Source organism: Echiichthys vipera (assembly GCF_963691815.1).
Source record: "Echiichthys vipera genome assembly, chromosome: 2".
Taxonomy (NCBI): Eukaryota; Metazoa; Chordata; class Actinopteri; order Perciformes; family Trachinidae; genus Echiichthys; species Echiichthys vipera.
This window is the reverse complement of record NC_139827.1, coordinates 6,951,939-6,970,184: the sequence shown is the minus strand read 5'-3', so window position 1 is coordinate 6,970,184 and position 18,246 is coordinate 6,951,939. Positions and strand designations below refer to the sequence as shown.

The window sequence follows — 18,246 nt, the reverse complement described above, 5'->3', positions numbered from 1 at the left end:
ATAATTACACAAATAAAGAAATAATAATTAATTATTAATACTAATAATTATTAATTAATATTAATTAGTCACCTGAGAATATGTCAGACACCTTAATGATGAAATATTTCTTGATCCCTATCATTTTTAGAAAGAAGAGAGAAGTTTGACTAGTTTTTTTTTCTAAATTAGTTGTAAATATTTTTAGTGGCTTGTAAATTAAATGTTATTCATTTCCTTTTATCAAAAAGGAAACAAAACAGAATCAAGAATGAAAATATCTGTATCTTATAAGATTGCAGACATAGTTGTAGGCTACTTAGTGATATCATTAAAAAATAAGCAGAACGCCGCCATCTAGCGTCTCAAGATCGTAGATCGTCAATAAAAAATAATACCAGCACTCAGGTTGCCAGGTTGGTCAGACCCGGCACAGTAGCCTACAGAAGACCGGAGTCTGTTTGAGCCTGTTTGAACCCGTCCCCTCCGGTAAATCGCACCATAAAAACAAGTATTGCGATGAGTTTGACTGACAGTTACCGTTACAGCTAAGTAAACATGAAAGTTAGCTTACCGACCAAGGAGAAACGTAGCCATTATGTGCGTTTTAATGCCGTTGAACTCCTTTATCTCAGTCCATCGAGTGAATGCTTGGCCTATATTGACACTGTTTTTTGCTCGTCTCCGGTCACTCAGCTGCTGGGACAAATAAGCAGCTGCAGGATTGGCAAACTCCATTTCACCCAGAGCCAGCCTACCCAACAACAGACAACCCTGGCAACCCACAATGCCTAACACTATTGGCTGGTACAATGTACTTAGAACGTGACAGAAAGTCATTGTCAAACCCATCAAAAAATGTAAGAAATTAATTCAAACTTAATATATATCTTTTACGGAAAAGCAATACTTTCATTCTGTACCCCTCAAAACGCCCCATGGGTGTATTTTCTTTTTAAAATAAAGCTTTAATACAGATTCTACATATTTACTTCAAGAAAATCCTTATTAATTTTAGTACATTTGCAGTACTTTAGGTAACATTACATTACTGCCAACTATTACCAATTAAAAAATAGGTTTTAAACCTTTCAGGCGGCCATATTTGACCTAAAGTGAAGCTTTAACATCAGCTTGTGTGAAAAAGGTGAAAAGTTCAAATATTCTCCATCATAAATAAACAGAAACTTCCAAATTTTTATAATTTCTAAACCAAATATGTTTTTGGAAGTAATTCGGGAGTGCTACTTTGATGTAAATACAAACTAAACTTTCAGTTCAACACAAATTTACCTGCTTCTTCCTCCAACTGGACCGATCGAGTTATCGGAGATCCACTGCTCCGGCCTGTTTCAGGCAGTCGCGGGAAATTGGAAGAAAATCGATCCCCGCATCATCGACCATCAAAATAAACTTTCAATGGACACACCGCTGTAAGTCTGACCCAAATATTAACTGGTATACATTTACGGGCACGGTGTCATTTCATCGAAGTAGTTGCGTTTGTGTGTAGACAACTTTTCTGTCAACTGTATCGACTGTTAACGTTAATATGTTGTCGTGTTTTCAGGTAAAGAGCGTTAACGGAACTTTACTTTAACTGTAACGTCCGCTAACGTCAGCTAACGTTAGCTTAAACCAATGTTTTCTAACCGTTACACGTAGTTACATCAACCTAACCAACATCATATAAGCCGTGTTTTAGCTACATTCAACTTTGAATGAATGATGAATGCTTTATTTCAAACATGTGAAAAATAAATTACACTTGAAGCACTAGCCATTAAAACCCTTTGTATGTTAGAAAAAGGAGTAGAAGAAGCATTAGCTTATTAATTCCTACCCCTTCTCCACTTAGTATCTCGTACTATACGTTTTCTTACTTCCTGTGTATCCTGTTTTTTTAATACGCTCAACAAAACAAACAATAACCACTTGTGTAAAAATAAATAAATTACAAGTATGGCAAAATGTGAGATCCCTAGTGTTTGTCATACCCCTCTTCTTCCCTGTACCTTGTAAACACCATTTGTATGTACTGTGGTTTGAAACTTTTAGTCGTGTGTGTGTGTGTGTGTGTGTGTGTGTGTGTGTGTGTGTGTGTGTGTGTGTGTGTGTGTGTGTGTGTGTGTGTGTGTGTGTGTGTGTGTGTGTGTGTGTGTGTGTGTGTGTGTGTGTGTGTGTGTGTGTGTGTGTGTGTGTCCTGGACGTTAAGGCCGAGTGAGCAGATCGCAGAACAAAGTGGAGATATGATGCACTTTGAGGAGCAGCTGAGGACCACACTGCACTGTGATGACAAGGAGAAGGTACTGAAACCCTTGAAAATCCTTGAGTTTTAGTGTTTTCAGGGTTTGAAAAGTGCTTGGAATTTTTTAAATAACGTTGCTTGAAATGTATGCTGTATTGGATAGAATATATGACATAAAAGAGAAAGAAGATCTGCATATTTGAGATTTAGATTTTTAGATCTACCCAAACGGATCCATTTCATAAGTTAATTCAGGCATAGAAACCTTTATAATGACACAAATAAAGAAATATTGGAATTATATGTATCTAATAATAGCATTTGCAGCAGTGATTAGTCACCTGAGAATATGTCAGACACCTTAATGGTGGAAGCTAAATGATTATTGATCCCTGTCATTTTTAGACAGAAGAGAGAGAAGTTTGACTAGGGATATCTTGATTTAAATGACTTAGTTAATAGTGCGGCTTACATTACATATATCCAGAATGTTCATTATAAATGTTTAAAATGTAATTGTGAATATCTAGAATTGAGAGCCCAATACACACGAATGGCAAAAGTGACGTCATTTGTACCAGTAAGAATGAAGTTATGGATATCTGAAATGTTAGTTGACAAGGAGGAATTGAATTACAGATATATACAATACATACCCAGTCTAGCTATTAAATGTTAAAACTGCTTGCCATACACGTCATCTGACTGCTGTTGACATATTACCATTTGACCCACTCAGCTTCGTAGGAAGTTGGAACTGTTGCAAAAGGAGTACCTCAGGACAGCTGAGAGGCTACAGGTAAGAGTCTTTCACATTACACTGTAAGCCCAGTGTAGAAATCCTCTGTCTCTCACACACACACACGGACACACATGTTGGTCTGTGTACAGCGGGCTGAGCGTCTGGATGCAGTGCGGATACATGTGAGGAACAGGATCCGTCAGCAGGACCACCAGGACCAGAGAGACCCAGAAGAGGCATCTAACCCCTGTCTTAACACATCTTCTTTAGCACTGAACAACACCAATGGGACAGCCCCAAGCGTAGCTCAGTGCCAGGGACACAATGGAGGTGAGTCTGTCCTAATCAGCCATGTATGTATGTAATAAACTATATAGAAGTATTCAACTCTATGTGCAGTATGGATATAACTATTTTAGATAAGCTATAAAGTCACCCATTGTTGATGCAAAGGCTGTGGTCACTCCATGTCAGAGAAGTGATTACTTTTAAAGTCATTGTTTTTTGAGTGTGCTCGCGAGCTGCTGGGAAATATCTAGAGATTGGACAAAGAGGGGAGGGAGACATGGTTGACGGGAGGAGGGTAGTTTCTAAAGATTGTTATTGGTTGTAAATGTGCACTTGCATCTGTATGTGTATATGTGTCTGTCACCTTTTCTTCCTATGTCTTATGTAGTTGTAAGATGCCTATCTATCCCACCGAAAAAACATCTTGTAATATAGTTGAGATAATACTGTCATTACTCTGAGAAGTAGACATTACTGTGCCTGTAATAACATCGCAAATTAGAATTCATATTAAAATATCATTATGTGATGTTTTACCAGGTTCAGCAGATCCTGATAACTCCAGGAGGAGCCAGGTGATCCAATTCCTGCTCCCCTCTGATGCTGCTTGCCCACAAACCCCATCTCCCAGCCATGCCTCAGCTAAAGGTCCCAGACCCAGCTCTGCCCTTCGCCTCAGGTCTCGGCGCAGCCTCCTGCGCTTGGAAAGGAGGAGTACTGAGGCTGGCAAGAGCACAGATGACAACAGTGAAGAAGGAGGTGGGCAGAGTGAAAGGATGGAGACTGTTAGAACAGAAGGAAGTGAAGAGAGAGTCAACACAGAAGGAACAGTGGTGGTGAATGAAAGTGAAGAGCTATTTTCTGGTACAGACTCTGAGTCTCCATCTCTGCTGCTTACACACTGGAGCGCTTGTGGACAAACTGAAACAGGAGATATCGAGGGAAAAGCGATACAAGCACAACAAGAACAAAGGGAAAAAGAGACAGAGTTGAGAGCTGAAGGGAAAGAACAATCAGAGTCAACATCACGTTGGAACTCTGGTATACACACTGAAGGAAGTGAAATAGGTGGCACACAAAATGGAAGAATAAAGGAGCGAGAGAGAGTAGGGGAAGGTGAGAATAGTAGAGGACAGATAGATGGAAGGCTGTGTGAAGACATAAGTAATACAAATACTGAACAAAATGCAGCAGAGAAAATGGAAAGGGGGAATAGTCAGGATAATACAGCTGAAGTAAAAGAAGAAAAAAGTGAGATGGTTGGAGGAGAGCATGGTGTAAAGGGTGTGAGTCTCCTGGACTCCTGTACCCTAGTGGAAGGACTACTTTTCCCAGCGGAGTACTACATCCGAACTACAAGACATATGACACAGAGCCAGCCTGACTTGCAGGCCGTCATTCTCTCCCAGCTGAGCATCGGACGACATCGCAGGAGCCAGGGCCGTGGACGTGGCCGTGGCCGTGGATTGAACAGGCACACTCACAACCATGAATGTTCAGATCAACTTACCCGGACAGGTTTGTCCTCACCGATGACTGCATCTCTAAGTCCTTGTATGAAATCACAGTCTGCTGACACGCCTGCTGAGCTGAACAGTCCGAGCCCCAGTGAGATTTCAGATCAAATCTCAGCTCGTCAGGTCGACGCAGACGCTTGTTCGCCTGCGGTCACCACTGCTTGTCCAGGTAGAGGGAGGAGGAAGAGAAGAGGCCGGGGCAGAGGGAGACCTCAGACCCCAAGTTGCTCTCTTAGTTTAGACACCCATCAGCTAGGCCTTGGACAAACCTCCGACGATCCCCAACCCACCAGCTCCCAGGTGTCTTCCTCCTCGTCTCTCCGCGGACCTGAAGGACCAAAGCCCTGCCTCACTTCAGGAGAAGCTGTTCCAGTGCAGGACGACCCCCAGTCTGCGCCCAACCCCAGCACCGCAACACAGCCTTCCTCCGGAGTTAGTGGCGCTCAGTCTAGCTCTGCCTCAGGAAGTCTCGAGAAGCTCTTCCCCATCTTTCTGAAGAGCAGCACAACGACTAACGGATCCACACAGATGAGTAGAAGTAAGACTTTTATTGTGACTCTGTGTCTGTATGTGTCAGTGACAACGATAGAGAAGGAAGAGAAGGTCCACAGATTTGTCTTGCTAAGAATAGAATATTGATTAACCACAATAACAGGTTTGGATACAGTAAGATGTTGTTATATTAATTAAAGGCTGGCATCATCCTTATATTACTATTCTTTAGAAGACACTAAAAGCAAATGTACTCATTCATCTAGAACCAAGTAATGTTTATCTGCAACCTCAGCTTGATATAGCCAATGCTTCTTGAACATTATTGTCCAAAAGCTACTAAAAACACATAAAGAGCCATGCTGACACATTTCATCAACATACTGTAGCAATTGTCTCTACTCGTCAATTCAATCTGTTATTTTTGTCGTCTATCGATTAATCCTTTTTCCGATAAAATGTGATAAAATATGCCCATCACAGTTTTTGTTTTGTTCAACCAATAATCAGAAACTCAAAGATACTCAGATGACTAACAAAACCGAAGAATATTCAAATTGAAGAAGCCGAAACCAAAAAAGTTTGCCATCAACATATGTGTTGCTTCCCCAAACACGTTACAGCGGCCCCCAATTTATCTAACTCACCAACATACACTCACAGCCACCACTCTATAACCTCAAAATAAAAGCGTCTTTAAAAATTACAAAGATGCGTAGAGATGATTAACCTGCGCAAATGTGTATGTGCCGGAGCAAATGAAACCTGAGATTAACTAATTTGTTTGGTTCCCAGGCAAAGAAATGACCCGGAAACTTCCCTCCCGTTAAATTTCCTTTCACTTTGTGTCTGCAGGTGCACCGGACTGGCGACGTCTCCTCTTGCCCTCCCCTCCACCTGCCCAAACTTCTCTGCCTCTTCTCCCCTCTCTGTTCCCCAGCCCGCTGGTCAACAACCTGATAAATTTTGACGTTACGCAAGATTTCCATCTTCCCGATGACCAGTTTGCTTCCCTGAAGCTGCAAAAGCTCCGCCAAGTCGCTGTGGAATCAGGGGTTGAATATTTTACATCGCCGTCTTACAACACACGCAGGAACACCCGGCGCTTTGACCCTCGTTACAGCAGCAGTGACCCAGTGACGCCTCTTTCCTTCCCACTCAGCCTTACGCCCACAATCGCAAATTCACCCCATCCCACTGAAGCAAAACAAGCTGCTTCACAGTCCGCAGACCTCCAAAACATGTCAATAGAGCAGAAGCATACAGATAAATTGACAAGCCAGTCCTCAACTGAAGAGTCATTTGAACAAGATATTACAGAAGTCTGTGGAGAGCAGCAGACTGAAAACCTTCACCCAGAGTGTCAGACTCACACCAGCTCAACAGAATCAGAGTCAGTGGTTCAAGATTGTGCTGCTCACTGTGACAATCAATGTATAAAGCAAGATTCTGTGATTCTGAAATGTCATGGCCATAGCAGTGTCCCAGCCAGCAATGCAGGCACAGTGAATGATAATGTCACTGGGCACTCAGATGAACTTCAAATAAAAGAGTCTGCTGTCATTTCACCTGAAGAACAAACTGACAGTATGCATGTAGTCTGTCCTTTGGAGGATCAGAGGTCTACAAACCACCAGACGGAAGATAACGCTGTCATCCAGACTCTTTCCTTAGATTGCCCTCTACAGAAAACCCCTGAGGTGCTTTCTATGAGCTGCACTGTTCAGTTATATAATGACAGTGAAGTTCCAGGAGAGTCTCCTGTGCGACTGAACGCTGCCAGAGATTCAAAGGAATCCTCTGAAACCACCTCAGGTCCTCCCACAGTCGGATTGGTGGAAGATAAGAGTTTACTGCACCACAGAGTCGACTCTCAGCTCCTGTTGAGCCTTCCTCTAGCGTCAGCACCCTGCCCTTTCATAACCCCACACCTGCCCAACCCTGCTCTCCCCTACAGCCCCGCGCTGCCATCACTGGGACTCACCCCCCAGCCTGTCCCCGCTGCCCTCCCTCTGACCTCCACTCCGTCTACCTCAGCTCCTAAACTGTCACTACCTCCCCCTTACAGCCCATCCACCCAGGCCCTCTCCCCTCCAGCTCTCTCACCGTGTCCATCTCTCCCTCCAAGACAGCCAACCACCTCCCCCGCCGGTCAGATGCCGGCTTCATCTGAGCCGTTATGTACAGAGGTTCAGTCCCAGAGGGCTGAACTTCCTAACTGCCCGACCGTCTCCAGCATCCAGTCACAGGGCTCAAGGGGAGAGGTGGGCCTGAGGACAGAGGAGACAGCAGAGGAACACATAAGATGCGCACACACGCTGAAGGTAAAATGTTGCATACATGGATCGAAACATCGATTCAACTTTTGAATTGTAGGTAAGAGCTCAGTAATAAATAATATCTTAGTTTCTTTTTGTGAGTTGATGTAACTGGTTGTGTTTAATAGGTAGATGAAATAACATCTCACATCGATCACTGGCCAATGAATTGAATCGGATTGAAAACATATGGTGGTAGACCAAACATTGTGTTGTTGTCCAAAGAATCAATATAATATTATAAAACTTATTTACACCACTCTAAAGAGTTAATGTTTGGCTTTTGCGGTGGCTGCAACGTGCACTTTTGAAGTCAGCAATTATTTCCGTGTGTGTCGAATGCGGCATCGAATGTTTTTTGAGTGAATAACTATGTATGTAAATGTGTGTGTGTGTGTGTGTGTTCAGGCCCCAGCAGGAGGCGTTCTGGTTGATGCATGCTGCCTGGCCGGATCCTCGGGTGGCTTGTGCGTCGCAGCAGCGGGAAAGTGGGCTGTGTGTCTCTGGAATCAGACTTCAGCTTCTGATTGGACTTTAACACACACCTGGGCCTTCAATGAGGTGGGTGTGGGGGCGTGTATGTATGTTTAAATGCTTGCATGTATATCAGAGTCACTATTTGTTTGATTAAGGGACTTTTGTGATGTCTCCTTGGGCTCTAAAGGCATTTCCTGTCTCAAGAAGTGAATGTGACACACTTAAATTCAAATTTACAACAATGTTTCATGTGTGTGTTTGTTTACAGCCGGTGATCAATGTGTTTCCTGTCCCCGATGCTGCTGGGCTCATGTGTGTGACTCTGGGCCAGTTGGAAATCAGAGAAGTGAGGTGAATACAACACACTCAGTCAGACTGTCTGATGTCTCCAAATGACTTTATTACCGTTGCCCGGGGAAACCAGCTGTTGAGAGTTTAAGAGCTTCTTAAACTTAACTGTGTGTCTGTTGTCCACGTGCACAGGATGCTGTCGTGCTCCAGCCTTTTGCAGGTGCTGCTCTGTGAGGGAGTTGTTCAGGCTGTTGTGGGTGTGTCCAAGTCCAGAGTGGTGACCTCCTCCCATTCAGCATCTGGTTCCACCCTGCATGTGTTTAAGCTGTCAGACAGCGGCAGGTAACACACAGTTGGCGTTTATTCTCTCAGTTATTTCCTGATTGCACAGATAACTCAGTGTCTCATCTCTCACGCAGCACATCGAGCTCTCGGCCTCTCGTGTCTCCTGGCGTTTGTGTCGGGGCCCTCGCTGCAGTGGAAGGACTCTCCGATGCTCTGATTGGCTCAGATGAGGGCGGACGCATCTTCATCTGGTAAGCGAGATTGTAAAGGAGAACTCACTGCTGGTTAATCCATAAGGATTTTTGAGACTGTTAGAATAACATCTAGATTTGGCTCTCACATGCACTTCTGCTGTTAAGTTGAATGTATTTTTTGCGTTACAGGAATTTAGAGACTGGACAGCAGCTGCAGAGAATCATCCTGGGAGATGGCTTATCACACACGGCCTGTCTCAGAGGATACTCCTACTGTGTAAGTCTATTTGCTTTGCATCTAAGGGAGCTGTGCCACCGCAACCGTCTCACTCTTCACATGATTTTACTATTGTGTCTTCTTGTCTGTGTGTGTGTGTGTGTGTGTGTTGGTGCACAGGGAGTGTTGTTTGTCCTGCTGCAGCATCAGTTGCTCAGCTCCCTGGAGGAAGAAGCGAAAGATCAAGTGTGTTCAAAAGAGGAGGAAAGGAAGAAGACGGCTCTGTTCTCCCTAGTGGCCATTAACCCTCTAAGTGGGAAATCTGTCTTGGCTTCTCGTCTGTGTCCGCCCAAAGCCTGGTCTGGCAGGTGAGATGAGGAGTGATGTGTTTGTGCGTCTCTGCACATATTCACTCATGTAACCAACACTCACATCTGCCTCTGTGTTCTGCAGGCTGTGTGAAGCCGACGTTAGCGGCTGCAGCGTGGTGGGCCTGAGTCAGAGCGGCTGTGTGTGCGTGTGGGAGCTCGCGCAGCGGGGTGCCTCGAGGATGGTGTGGGCTGCAGAGAGCGAAGGCTGGCAGCTGGCTCGATGGGGGGAAGGAGGTACACTTGTGACGGGACATTACAACGGAGACGTTACTCTGCATGCTACAGCATGAGTCAGGCTTTGAACATTAAAGACTCTACTTTTATTAGATCAAAATGTCCGTTTATCACTATGAATGTTTCCATGAAGATTTTAACATGGCTTCAGTTGAGAGACGCCTTTTAAAATACTTAAATGACACATGTGGGTCAGTGGCTTCCCTTACAGACATTTCTGATTGGCCAAATTCAACTTTCATGAACCTCCAGGCCACCGTACTGCTGTGATAAAGACATTAAAATACTGTCAACTGAACATATTTCACAAGTCACTGCACTGCTGCTATTTATAACCTCCACACGACTGAATATTTGAAGGTGGAGAGCTTCTACTTGTTACTCTGTGTGTGAGAATCTGTATTTGATGGTGGATTTTGACTTTTAAACCACTGTACGCCCCAAAAAACAACAACATTGTGTGTTATTACTGCTGCTGTTTTGACTGTTTGTGAATATATTGCTCTTATATTTAAAGAAAAAGAAGTGCTGCCATAGTTTTTTATAATTTTCATTAAACATTTGTGAAGTCTGTTGTACTGTTGCTTACTTTTATATTGCTACGGTGGACTAAAACCATATTTGACCCTCTGTATTTCTTTTATGGAAATGCTTTTTCCTATTCGTCAAAAATTTAAATGTGAACAATCCCTTTCCAAATAATTATATCATTTTATATATAAACACACATAATATGTAGGACGGAAATGTGTGATCATCACTTCATGGCAGATTACAAGTTTGACCAAAGCAAACAGATATTTATTATCATTTAATCCGTCAGCATTACCAGTAGCAATGAATCCCTGTCTCACATTTGCTTTATGTCAAATATTCTGTATAAGCGCATCAACAAAATACAGACGTATGCACACAATTGTCAATTTTCACTTTTCAAAACTTAACCGTCAGCATAACAGCACTCTACGTGGACCAAACAACTAAATCCTTTAACTGCTTTGACACAAAATTCATAAAATGGCCAAGAAATTTATGACTTTTTCAATGTTGGTTTATGCAAAAAGAACAAAAGCAATCAAAGTTGAAATAACAAAAGTAATACGTGTGTATTTGAATGAAGTTAAGATCAGTCCGGTGAGCGTTTTGGTTGATTATTGCATTTTGGATGTTTAGAAAAAAGAAACTAGAGAAATGTATTTAACTGTTAAATAATGTAAATGAAGATGTAAAGACTGAGTCAGCCAGCAGACGCCAAGTGTCCTGATCATGGTTCAGAGCTTTGGCACAATTAGTTTTCAGGGGGTTCTTTAGTTCTTTTCAAATTGACTTCAGACAGATTGATTCTTTTACAATAATCACTTTACACCAAAACAACCATCTCCTACTATAAATAATGTATAATTCTTTCCATGGCGTCTTAATCAAACTCCTGCGTTTGCGTAAAATGGTGGTGACGAATGAAGGGCAGCGTACAAAAAAAGACGTATTTTAAACATTAGAAAAAGTGATGAGTGTAGTTTGCCAAAAAGTAAACTCAAGAGTTCCTATTACTTTTTCCAAGCACCTTATAGCTGTGAGAAATTACACATTTATATACAGTATGCTGATTATTTCTTTTCATCACATTAAATTAGGTTATTTAGCAATTAACCAAATGTACGTCATGTAACTGTTCTACAGGAGGGTGAGCAATGAAAGGAAAACAAAGTCATGTTTTTAAAATGGGTCTCCTGTTTTCTAAGTAGACTCTGCGTCCTATATAACAGGGGTGGGCAATTCCGGTCCTGGAGAGCCACTGTCCTGCATGTTTTAGGTTTCTCTCTGCTCCAACGTACTGAGTCTGATGCTCTGTTCGTTATCAAGCACCTGAAGCTCGTCACAGTTTGATTAATGTTAGACTCAGGTGTGTTAGGGTAGGGAGAAACCTAAAACATGCAGGAAAGTGGCTCTCCAGGACCGGAACTGCCCACCCCTGCTATATAACCTACATCATGGGTGTCAAGCTGATCCAGTAAAGGGCCATGTGGCTGCAGGTTTTCATTCCAACAATGCAAGAACACACCTGACTCGACTTATTCAATCACCTGAATTGTCTTCACACAGTTGATTTGTTGGACCAGGTGTGTTTTTTTGATTGGTTGGAATGAAAACCTGCAGCCACACGGACCTTTACTGGATCAGTTTGACACCCATGCTTTAAAGCAGGGCTGCCCAACCCTGCTCCTGGAGGGCCACTGCCCTGCATGTTTAAGGTATCTCTCTGCTCCAACACACCTGAATCTAATGATGTGCTCGTTATCAAGAAACTGAAGCTTGTCACAGGTTTAAAAAATCTTTAGACTCAAGTGAGTTAGAGCAGGGAGAAACCTAAAACATGCAGGACAGTGGCCCTCCAGGAGCAGGATTGGGCAGCCCTGCTTTAAAGTATCCTGAGTAGCGAAAGGAACCGACACGTTGACTCGGTTTGGATCCTGTTCAGGATTGTAGTCCAGTGTTTACACTGTCAGAGAAAGTGTCAAAGTGAAGTAAAGGGTCGCTGTGGCTGCAGGTTTTCATTCCAACCAAGCAAGAACACACCTGATCCAACAAATGAACTGTGTGAAGACATTCGGGTGATTGCATGACTCAAGTCAGGTGTTTTTTGCTTGGTTGGAATGAAAACCTGAAGCCACAGCGGCCCTTTACTGGATCACTTTGGCACCCTGAATAAACCACATTTCCAGCAGTTTATGCATAAACCCCTGTAAAATTAACTTTGTCTAAAAGTCTGTTTTCTGAAGGAAATTCTTGGTCTCTTACAACAAACACTCAAACAGTAATTTGTCAAGTCTTACAGAATCTTTATTTAAACTTGAAATACATCTTTACATCATCTATCCATATTCAGCAGTATGTACAAGTTTGCACATCTTGTTAAAAAAGACAACATCTAAAATAGACTTATTGAAAGAGTAAAAAGTTACAGAAGAATGTGCATGATGTATAAACATGGTCAATTTCTCTACATACAACAGATAAAAACAGACAAGTAGAGAAGCAGACCAGAAAAGGGTTTCTCTCCCCATTCACACAGCTCACCTGAGTCTCAATCCCTACCCCAGGTGCTCACTCGGCTTTAGGTTAAAAAAGCACGACTGATGCGTGAACAAATGCAAACGAGCAGAGAGAAATCTGGGAAGGACTTTTTCAACATGAATTTGAACACTTCCATCTTTTTCGTCCTGGTCTCCGTTGAACGTACAGGGTCTACCTGTCCGCCGCCATCTTGGATTACGTCAACAGGAACGTGTTTGTCAAGAAAGTTAAACAGCAAGAAAAGGGATAAAAGTCAGAACACAAACAAAAACAGGAGAATTTAAGGGTCTGCTCCGTCCTCCGAGCGGCTCGCAGACAGGAAGAAGTGGCTTGAGATTAAAGACAGGCTGTGATCGCAGGTGTTGTGTAAAGTGGTCTAAATGGCGGTGGGGGAGGGCTTGCTTTCCAGCAGTTTCTCCACCATGAGCTTGGCGTAGCGGATTCGGCACGCCAGCTCCTTACTGCAGCCGAACTCCTCCAGCAGAGACAGCTTGTAAGTGCGGACCTCTCGCTTCTCGTCGATGTAGGTCACGGCGCCCATCAGCGGACAGAGGATCAGCTTGACGTGGTCCTGGAAGAGAGGAAACTCATAGGCTCAGAATTTGAGGGCGAAAGCCAAAGTGTATTCAACCGCAAGTTAAATAAAATAAAAAGCAATTGTGGGAGAAGCTGTCTAACCACGAAAAAGTTGATCTGAACGACACCGTTGCTGAGGTGCAGGACGATGGCGCTCTTGGTTCTGAACCAGATGGAGAGGTAAGGTAGCCGAGCCAGCTCGTCTCCATCCCTCCGGGCCATGTTGGCGCCGGCCTTCAGCAGGTGCTCGCTCATGTAATTGCGGAAATATTTCAGCAACGTTATCTAGATGGGGAGGAAGGACAAGTACATGAGAATCCATACTGATATTAGATACAGTAAGGAAGTGTACGGATAAATGATTCCATCGAAGCGAAGGCTTGAGAAGCAAACGTGAAGTTGACTACTTACCTTCTTGTTGAGAGAAGAGGGGTAAGAGCGCACGGTGAGGTACGATTCAGCTGTCGACGTGTCGATGTACTGCAGACTGTCTCCGTCAGCGTACATGATCAGCCGCGTGTAGTCGTTGAACAGCACGCCCACACTGTTGTCACAGAGCTGGTAGCCTGAAACACAAATTTAAAATTCTTGAGGATACTTAGGGCAGCGCTCTCTGGTGGACGAACTACAAATTAGCTCTTAAAAAAACAAAAACAGCCATTTTGTGTCATCTATAGAGCTTTTTCATGGCACAGCTTTATATTTTATGGCACAATAAAGCACATGTGTGATCGATAATGGCTGCATTCCATTTTTGGGTCTAGACTTCCGGGCCCTGGTACTGTACATGCTGGATCACACTTTAGATGGAACAGAGCCATCTTTTAAAGGTAATCAGTTACACACTTGTGCTTTTCCGGTCATTCCAAGTGCAAATGTCTGCTGTGAAGAAGGGATTTTACCTACATAAACCTTTTTTGTACAATTAGATGATATGCTAAATTAGTGTTTGTTGATATATGCAAGAACCAAAATGACTAAGAGCAAACATTCTTGCTCAATCTGTCTTGATGAATGATAAAAAGGTTCAGAAAAGTGTACGCTTAAGCTGGCAGAAGGATGAAAAATCAGTCTCCTTACCTAATCCGTATTTGTCAGAGTAGTCGACCCATTTGCTGATCCAGAAGATTGGAATACACGCAGGATCCTCTGCCTCTTCTGGAAACGCAAAAACACAACAAAACATTTGAGTGCAAAGTTGCCACAGGACAAAAAGTTAATCCAGACCTCCAAACTAAAGGAAAGGGGATTTAATGTCAACTCTCTCAAAGAGCGTGCGCTCACCCTGGCAGATGAAAGCCTTCTCAGATGGCTTGGCAGCAATGATGGTGGTGAGCTGCAGCAACAGGTCTTTCAGGTGGTTTTCTGACGGCTCAGGCGCCCTACACAGAAGAAAACAGTTATATATACACTGTATATATAAAAAAAGATTACATAGGATAAACAGTGAGCACTTATATCGCAATCATCTCTCACTTTTGCATGGGCTCTTCCCTCACGTCCATCTTCTCTGTCCCTGCTGGTGAGAGAAACCAAGTCATTAACATTAAATCCAAAACATTTCTGTAGACAAGGCTTCTTTGTCAAGTTGTGATCAGGTGTAACAGCGGGGGCCGTTACCTTTGTTGTTAATAGCAGTCAGTGGGCGTCTCAGGCTGGGCTCTACAGCTGTGGAGGGGGCAATGGAGAACCGCGGGGGCACGGTGAGGCAAGTGGTGGGCAAATGTGAGGGGATGTAGCCGGATGTGAAGTACTCGTCCGTTTGCAGCTCTGCGACGGTGGGCCTTTGGGCGGGGTCAGCATGCAGCATTCGCTTGATAAGAGTGGCCGCCAACGGGTTGATGTGCTGCAGAGAGTTGTAACGTTATGTAATTAGATGAGTAACTGTAGATTATGGGTGTAACCGTACACAAAACGCCACGGTTCGGTCCAGGGAAGTGGGGTAGGCCTGCTCACAAGCTTGTTGTACCAACCTCAGTGTATGTTGCTGATGGCGTATGGCTAAAAGAACCCAGATGGAACTCTGCCTTGTGAACTTTGAATCCTCATTACGTGCATTGATCTACATAGTGTGCATTCTGTGCGTGGCTGCGTCCACCTAACTGACTGTTCAGTACAAATACACAGACTCGCAGCCCTGATAAATAAACAATGCATTTCAAAAGAAAGGAAACATGGAAGGAAGGAACATTGTGTGCCGCATTAGTCCAGCTTACCCAGGGGATGGTGTAGTTGTTCTTCTTGATGCGGCTGTAGGTCTCCTTCAGGCAGGAGGTCTCAAACGGGGGCTTACCCACCAACAACGTGTACCTGAGAGGATACAGACACGGAGCAGGTTGATCTGACTGTGCCGAGTCGGGTGGGAAAGTGTCTAGCAAGTGTGCTTGCGTGTTGGGACTTACAATATGCACCCAAGCGACCAGACATCCACTTCATAGCTGTGGCCTTTCTTACAGAGCACTTCAGGTGCAATGTAGTTGGGAGTTCCACACAAGGTCTTCTTCCTCTCGCCATCAAACTCGATCTTAGTGGCCAAACCAAAGTCCCCTAGAGACGAAAGAGAGACAAGCTTTTATAGAGCAGCAGACTTAAAAAAAATAAATAATAAAATAAAAAAGTGTTTGTGTAAACTACCACCAAAAACTTTTTTAATGAGACTTTTTTTCTTGATTGAAAGCGTATGTGTGTGTTTGGTCCCTGTGACAAGTTTCCCCACCAATCAATGGAAACCACTGTTCCAGGAAGTATGACACATTTCCGTGTGGGCTGTGTCCGATCCTTTATCACTGGACAAACAGGTTTGTTTGAGAGTCTTGACAGACGTTACGGGTACGCATTACAGGGCCCCGAGGTAAATAATTTGAAATCTAACGGTGCAAATTACCTATCTTGACGTCCATGTCATCATTGAGGAGGATGTTGCCCAGTTTCAGGTCTCTGTGGATGACCCTGTTGTTGTGCAGGTACTGGACACCCTTGAGCAGCTGAGTCATGTAGTAGCGGGCCTCGGGCTCAGTCACAGCCTTACGACGCTTGTGCAGCTCCAACAGGGACTGAGATGGAACAGAAAATGATCAGATGAGAAGGCAAAGACGGCTTTAATGAACAACTTCAGAACACGTCTGTAGCTTTCATCATGACACTTGAAATGGCCACTGTGGCAATAAAGAAGCAGTAAGAGGGGTTTAATGTGAAATAGTTTGATTATTAATTGACTAGAGCGTTAATTTCAGTCCTGTTTTCTGGTGTATTGTTCTTTTTAGACTTATTGTATTTGCAATGAGGCACTTTGTGTTTGTTTGCCTTCACTAGAAAGCACTTTGGGTGAACTGTTGTTTTAAAATGTGCTATATAAATAAAGTGACTTGGCTAAAGCAAATATTTGGGAGGTGCCCATGGCAGCACATAAAGGGGTAAACTGTCAAATGTTAATGATTCTTGGTACTCAACAGATTTAATGTTTGGTATTTAAGGTTATTTTGGGTTTAAAACTCCCTTTGCTTTTCTTGTAATTTAAACTGCGTCCACTTGCACTGGGAGGACAACGGAAGGGACCATGTTGATGACCGTTGGCCGTGAATTGGACCATGCATTTTCTCATTTACACACACTCACCCTTCTCCTGCAGATTTCCAGGACGACAAAGACAAAGTCGTCGTCATCGAAGAACCCGTGGAAACCCACGACGTTGGCGTGGTTGAGGCTCTTGTGAATGGCGAGTTCAGACGTCATCTTGTCCTTCTGGTGCTGCTTCAGGATCAGGGACTTGGGCACGATTTTCCCGGCGAACACCTTCTTCGTCTCCAGATCTGTGATTTCGTAGCATTTGGCGAAACCACCTTTGCCGAGGAACCGTCCCCTCGCGTACCTCCTCTTGGTGCGTGGGTCCACCAGAATATCGGGGATTTCTTTGAGAGTAGCCGATTTTGAGTCGACATGTGCCGCCGACGGATTCGGCTTCGCGATACCCGCACTCATGGTTGTGCTCTTCGAAAGAAACCTTTAAAACTAGTTTTCTACAAAAGGGGTCAAACTATTGTTAACCCTAACTAGCTTCAACCGACGTTAGTGTAGCCCTGGAAGCTTACACATACACCTGTTAATTCAAATCAAAACGGACGCTAAACCACCTTTAAACGTTGTTTTAAACCTTTGTTCAACGATATAAACTTAGCATATTAGATTTAAAAAGCAATAAAACCTGAGGTTACACACGAAACCAGTCGCCGGAGCCGTCCCTCAAAGGTGTAGCTGCGTTTTCCTCGTCCTGTCCTTTGACAACAGTCTCCGGGACAAATTTTAAATGCTGCCTCGGTCGTTACGGCGCTCTCTGATTGGTCCGCTCGATTTGAATTCGAAGGCGGTTGCAGCAAAGCATTGTGGGAAGAGCGGTGCAAAATTAGCCAATCACAGAGCGGGGAAGTAATATCAGGCGATGTGATTGGCTGAATGCTCGGTCGCTTTGTCGCTCGTCGTTTTTCTAAAACAGAGGGCTGACGGGAAATGTAGTCCGCGTGGGATTTAAAAATAATAGTTGTCGAGCAAGTTTGTGTGGCGGGTTTAACTTTGTACAATTTGAACTATTATATTAACAATAATTATTACTGAGTAAAATCCTCAATGTTGCTGTTACTTAAACGCCCACATTTGACATTTTGCTACAAAATGTAGTTTAGTTTTTTATTTCGAACATGTGAAAGGAATGACAACATAAATAGAAATAATGTAAAGAAAAGGAAAAACCAACACCCAGGATTAATAGCAAAATCAAAATAACTTCTTTTGTTTTTAATTTGACGGTAATAAAACACAAAATAACCAACAAAACATTTAAACAGTTAAACGTGTCCGAAAAGGACAAATAACTTATTTAATACTACCCCTTCTCAATTTTTTCTTTATAACATATTAAAATCCTTTTTAAATCTATTTCATAATAAAC

The 18,246-nt window shown here is 43.3% G+C and overlaps 2 protein-coding genes across 2 annotated transcripts; one reads left to right on the top strand and one right to left on the bottom strand.

Annotated features, from left to right (window-relative positions):
- The first annotated feature begins 1,378 nt into the window (after positions 1-1,378).
- palb2 (partner and localizer of BRCA2) lies at positions 1,379-10,003 on the top strand. The gene is made up of 13 exons (XM_083936622.1): positions 1,379-1,412; positions 2,195-2,285; positions 2,967-3,026; positions 3,119-3,299; positions 3,798-5,312; positions 6,122-7,590; positions 7,993-8,145; positions 8,330-8,412; positions 8,545-8,694; positions 8,772-8,888; positions 9,021-9,108; positions 9,229-9,416; positions 9,502-10,003. Exons 1-13 carry the CDS (start codon positions 1,399-1,401, stop codon positions 9,707-9,709), a joined length of 4,317 nt encoding a protein of 1,438 aa, XP_083792748.1. The 5' UTR covers positions 1,379-1,398; the 3' UTR covers positions 9,710-10,003.
- Positions 10,004-12,518: 2,515 nt separating this feature from the next.
- Positions 12,519-17,565, bottom strand: plk1 (polo-like kinase 1). Its single transcript, XM_083931823.1, has 11 exons — positions 16,920-17,565; positions 16,189-16,357; positions 15,707-15,851; positions 15,521-15,614; positions 14,925-15,150; positions 14,781-14,823; positions 14,589-14,686; positions 14,385-14,462; positions 13,716-13,870; positions 13,407-13,589; positions 12,519-13,299 (listed from the first exon to the last, which is right to left on the bottom strand). Exons 1-11 carry the CDS (start codon positions 17,280-17,282, stop codon positions 13,105-13,107), a joined length of 1,749 nt encoding a protein of 582 aa, XP_083787949.1. The 5' UTR covers positions 17,283-17,565; the 3' UTR covers positions 12,519-13,104.
- Positions 17,566-18,246: the final 681 nt, after the last annotated feature.